This window comes from Scomber scombrus, chromosome 1, assembly GCF_963691925.1.
Source record: "Scomber scombrus chromosome 1, fScoSco1.1, whole genome shotgun sequence".
In the NCBI taxonomy this organism is placed as follows: Eukaryota; Metazoa; Chordata; class Actinopteri; order Scombriformes; family Scombridae; genus Scomber; species Scomber scombrus.
The window spans coordinates 34987398-34991465 of record NC_084970.1 but is presented as its reverse complement, the minus strand read 5'-3'; the positions used below and the strand labels follow the sequence as shown (position 1 = coordinate 34991465).

Genomic DNA, 4068 nt, shown 5'->3' with positions numbered 1-4068 from the left:
GAATGTATGAAAAGCGCTTTAAAAATAAAGTTAGTTTGATTGATTGATTGATTAAAATCTTAAAACAGTTTAGAAAGCTCAAGGAGATATATCTTTTAAATTTACTTCTCCTTTAGACTTGAGTCACAAGGTTAATCCAACCAGGAAGTTCTGTAAGTGAAAAAGCTGAAAGCTGTGTTTCTAAATATAGGTTGCACACTTTTATATCTGGCCAGTTCAGGAGGGGGAGGAGACAGTTTCATGTTGAATCACACCAAAAGTGTGTTATGCTCACCGGGCCACATGATATTGTTTATTTGCTGTCGCTGCCATGGAAACATGTGTGCATATCAAAAGCGATACTAGTCACCACATTACAAAGGGTGGGAGGACACAAAGAGCAAAAAAAGTGTTCCGGGTTTCTTCTGGGCGGTGCTTTGTGAATTGTTACGTATTTATTTCATCATAATCTCCAATCCCAAAATAAAACATTATGAATAAGCATAATTCTGCTTATTTTCTTCAGTAGTGAAAAATGCATCTCTCCAAGAAACCAAGCTGACATATGTATATAGCTACACCTTCTTTTGTCAGCACAACAGTCCAAAACCTAAAGATATTCAGTTTATAATCAAGGATGACAAAGAAAAAAAAACAGTAAATAATCACATTTGAGACACTGTTAATCTTTCAGTTGTATTTTTAATGTTTCTATTTTGCATCTGTCTGTCTTGTGTTTTATTTCCTTCCGTTTTATGAAGCACATTGTATTGCATCTGTTCATGTTACATGACTAACAAATAGAGTTAAAATCATTATTATGTCAAATAAACAGAATCATAGATATGTTTAATTGTTCAATAAAACTTGATGCCGGAAATAATCTTTAACCAACCCTTAATTTATGATTCATAAGCCATATACAAACATTTCATTTTTTAAATTGCTCCTGTGAAGCATCCATAACTGGATTATAGTATATAAACAGATAATGAATGAAAGTATGATATGAAACTGTAATAATATAGAATATGTCTTCATAGGAGACCTTATGTTAAAAATACTGTACTAAATAAATAGTTATAATAGTTATCCGGGGACCCCAAGTGTCCTTTGGGTGATTTCAGGGTGTCCCTAGCAAACAGGGGAATACATTATTTTCACTATAACTGCATCCATGAGTAACACAATGACATAATATATAATTATTTTGGTTATTTTGGTTCATACACTCTCGATGTAATAAAAGATCTAGAAGCAAAAGTCTTATCAAATGGGGGTCTGTTGTCTAATGTGTGTCCATTTAGGGGACCCTGACCTGAAAAAGTTTGAGAAACTCTGCCATGAACAATGAAGACTTACCTATTAGAGCACTACTGAGGATAAAGTACAAAATAATCCCTCTAATATCAGTTAAAGCAGTATTTAAAATGTAATGATTTATTTTGGAGGTTTTCATATCACAGAAATATTTCTATGACACACATCACCCAGCAGGAGGCGGGGTTAGTGAGTGTGAGCTCTGGCAGAAGCTGTGATTCCGAGAAGGAAATACTCTTCTGATTTTAAGGATCCCCCGAACAAAAAGCTACGGCAGCAGCTGGGTACACACACCTTATTCAAGATACTATATATACAGGCTTCAATGGAGATTCTGGACTCATTCAAAACTGTCCGTGTTCAAGATGATGTGGTTCAGTCTGCAAACGGTACTACGACTGTACAGCAGAGGGAGCACACTTTATTTACTCCACAGATCACAGCTGAGTTTTGGTTTTCTTTAACACGTTTTGTTCTTACATGTCTACAGATCCCCCTTTGCTCTGCTCTGCTGTTGCTCAACATGCAGACTTCTTCTACAGCCCCAGCCACTGGGAACTCCACCTGCACCACCTGCATCAGCATGAAGGAGTTTAATCGGACATGGCACATGAACATGCCGCAGCCGCCTGCCTCTGCATCTCTTAAGGACTCACACACCTGCAAGCAGGCAGCCAAAGAGATGATAGGAGAGCCGCACCAACGCGCCCTGGCCCCATGGAAGTACAGGTAAGGTACAACATGCATGTATGGAGGCTGCAGAGGGACAAAAACGCTAATCGCTCTCATAGCTCAGCAGAAATCCCTAATGTTCAAATTCAGATTTTAATTAAAAGTACCAATGCAGCAATATACTGATACTCCATTAGTTCATAAGTATTATGAGTGATGTCGTAAAAGTACATAAGTATTATGAGTGATGTAGTTAAAGTACATAAGTATTATGAGTGATTTAGTTAAAGTATTACAGTAGAAGTTCATGAGTATTATATTTTGTTGGGTAGTTTTTAAAGAAAATCATATTTAGGATGTGAAATATTGAATTAGTAACTATAGCGATCAACTGAATGTGGTGGACTAAAAATACAATATTTGACTCTAAGATTTAGTGAAGTAGCTAGAAGTATAAAATAGGATAAGATGTACATACTTACAATATGTACAGTACTTAAATACATGTATTTAGTAACTATTCCAGTACTAAGGCAAATCATTTATTATATTATATTACTGGATGATTATTATTACAGTTGCAGATCGTGGAAAAGTTAATAAAAACTACTTCATATACTGCTCAGTAGTTTATAAAATAAATATATTTTATAAGAAAACCATGTTTTTACCCACCACCATCTTCTCCGAGGTGTGTATAAATATTACTCATTATAAGTGAAATTCCTGTATTCAATATTTCACTTGAGTAAAAGCAATGCAGTACAGTGCAGTATAATAATATAAACGTATCTAAATCCTGAAGTTTAAAAAAACAAAACATAATTTATATAACACTTTTCAAATTTGCTTTTAAATACAAATTTTAAAAGGTAGCAGAAGAAAACAATTAATAACACATAATACAATTACCATTACCATCTTAAATCCTATTCAAGACACCTTTAGTTAAAATACTGAGAGACTGAGAGAACAGAAGAAATGCTGCTGCAGCAGAAAGTTAAGGAGACAAACTCTTTGTGATTGGTTGCTGTATTGATTACCTTTGTGAGCTGCTGATATCTGTTCTGTCTGATTGCGTCCTTCAGCATTGACACCGATAATAACCGGATCCCGAATAAGATCGCCGTTGCCAAGTGCCTTTGCCGGGGCTGCATCATCAACCAGCGTGAAAAACATGACTACAACTCTGTGCCTGTGAAAGCTTCGCTGATGGTCCTGAGGAAGTCTCGGTGCCCACATGACCCAGATAAATATGTGTTCAAAACAGAGTTTATATTGATCCCCGTGGCCTGCACTTGTGTTGTGCCCAACTCATCCTAATGAATTTTCTGACTTCATATAGAATCTAAACATAACCACCACTAAATCATTTACTTAAAATCTTGTCCAGACATTGGTGGTCAAGCAGTTAGCAGTTAGGTTACGAGCACCAGCATGAATTTGATGGGTTGAGGTGCTTCTTCATTTGATCTGACATTGGTGATAATCTGACACCATCATGAGGTTGACACTGATGTATTATAACTCAAATGCTTCAACAACTATTTGATTGATTGCATTCAAATTCGGTAGAGGCATTAATGATACCCTCAGGATGAATCATAATAACTTTGATCATCTCCTCACTTTTCATCTAGCGACATCATCAGGGGACAAAATCTGTCCAATACTTTGGTTTATGACCAAATACCTGCAAAACTAATGATATTCCCTCCTGCTAAAGTTGTAGAGTAAAGTCGTTGTACCTCAGTACAGAACAGAGCCGCTACCATGGCTGTAGACTTTGACTTAACATTTAACTCAACGTTAATATTTCGATTTACATTAAACTCACAAAGGGTTCAAAGTGTAGGAAGGGTCCAGTGAGAAATACTGAATCATAGAAGCAAAAAAAAACAGTACAAATAGTGTAGTGAACTTACCAAAGCCTAAAGTCATGCTCCCAACCGCAACTCTCTGACCAACAGTGAAGAAAATACCAAAATAGCAAGCAACTAATCAACTAATTATTTCTCTGCTACCTTAAGGAAGTGTATTGCTGCTATATCAGAAAAAGGAAAAAAGGATCAGTATCACCTTTCAACGTGACGCTGA

At 36.1% G+C, this 4068-nt stretch overlaps 1 protein-coding gene across 1 annotated transcript; it reads left to right on the top strand.

Annotated features, from left to right (window-relative positions):
* Positions 1–1624: 1624 nt before the first annotated feature.
* LOC133996619 (interleukin-17F-like) lies at positions 1625–3419 on the top strand. The gene is made up of 3 exons (XM_062436258.1): positions 1625–1699; positions 1790–2028; positions 3060–3419. The coding sequence occupies exons 1-3, from the start codon at positions 1625–1627 to the stop codon at positions 3292–3294; spliced, it is 549 nt and encodes a 182-aa protein (XP_062292242.1). The 3' UTR covers positions 3295–3419.
* Positions 3420–4068: the final 649 nt, after the last annotated feature.

Excerpts from the sequence above, each read along its gene's own strand:
- LOC133996619 (XM_062436258.1), top strand. The coding sequence starts at position 1,625 with ATGGAGATTCTGGACTCATTCAAAACTGTCCGTGTTCAAGATGATGTG. Across the intron at positions 1,700-1,789 it reads CTGCAAACGGTACTACGACT|ATCCCCCTTTGCTCTGCTCT; the intron begins GTACAGCAGAGG and ends ACATGTCTACAG. Across the intron at positions 2,029-3,059 it reads CTGGCCCCATGGAAGTACAG|CATTGACACCGATAATAACC; the intron begins GTAAGGTACAAC and ends TGCGTCCTTCAG.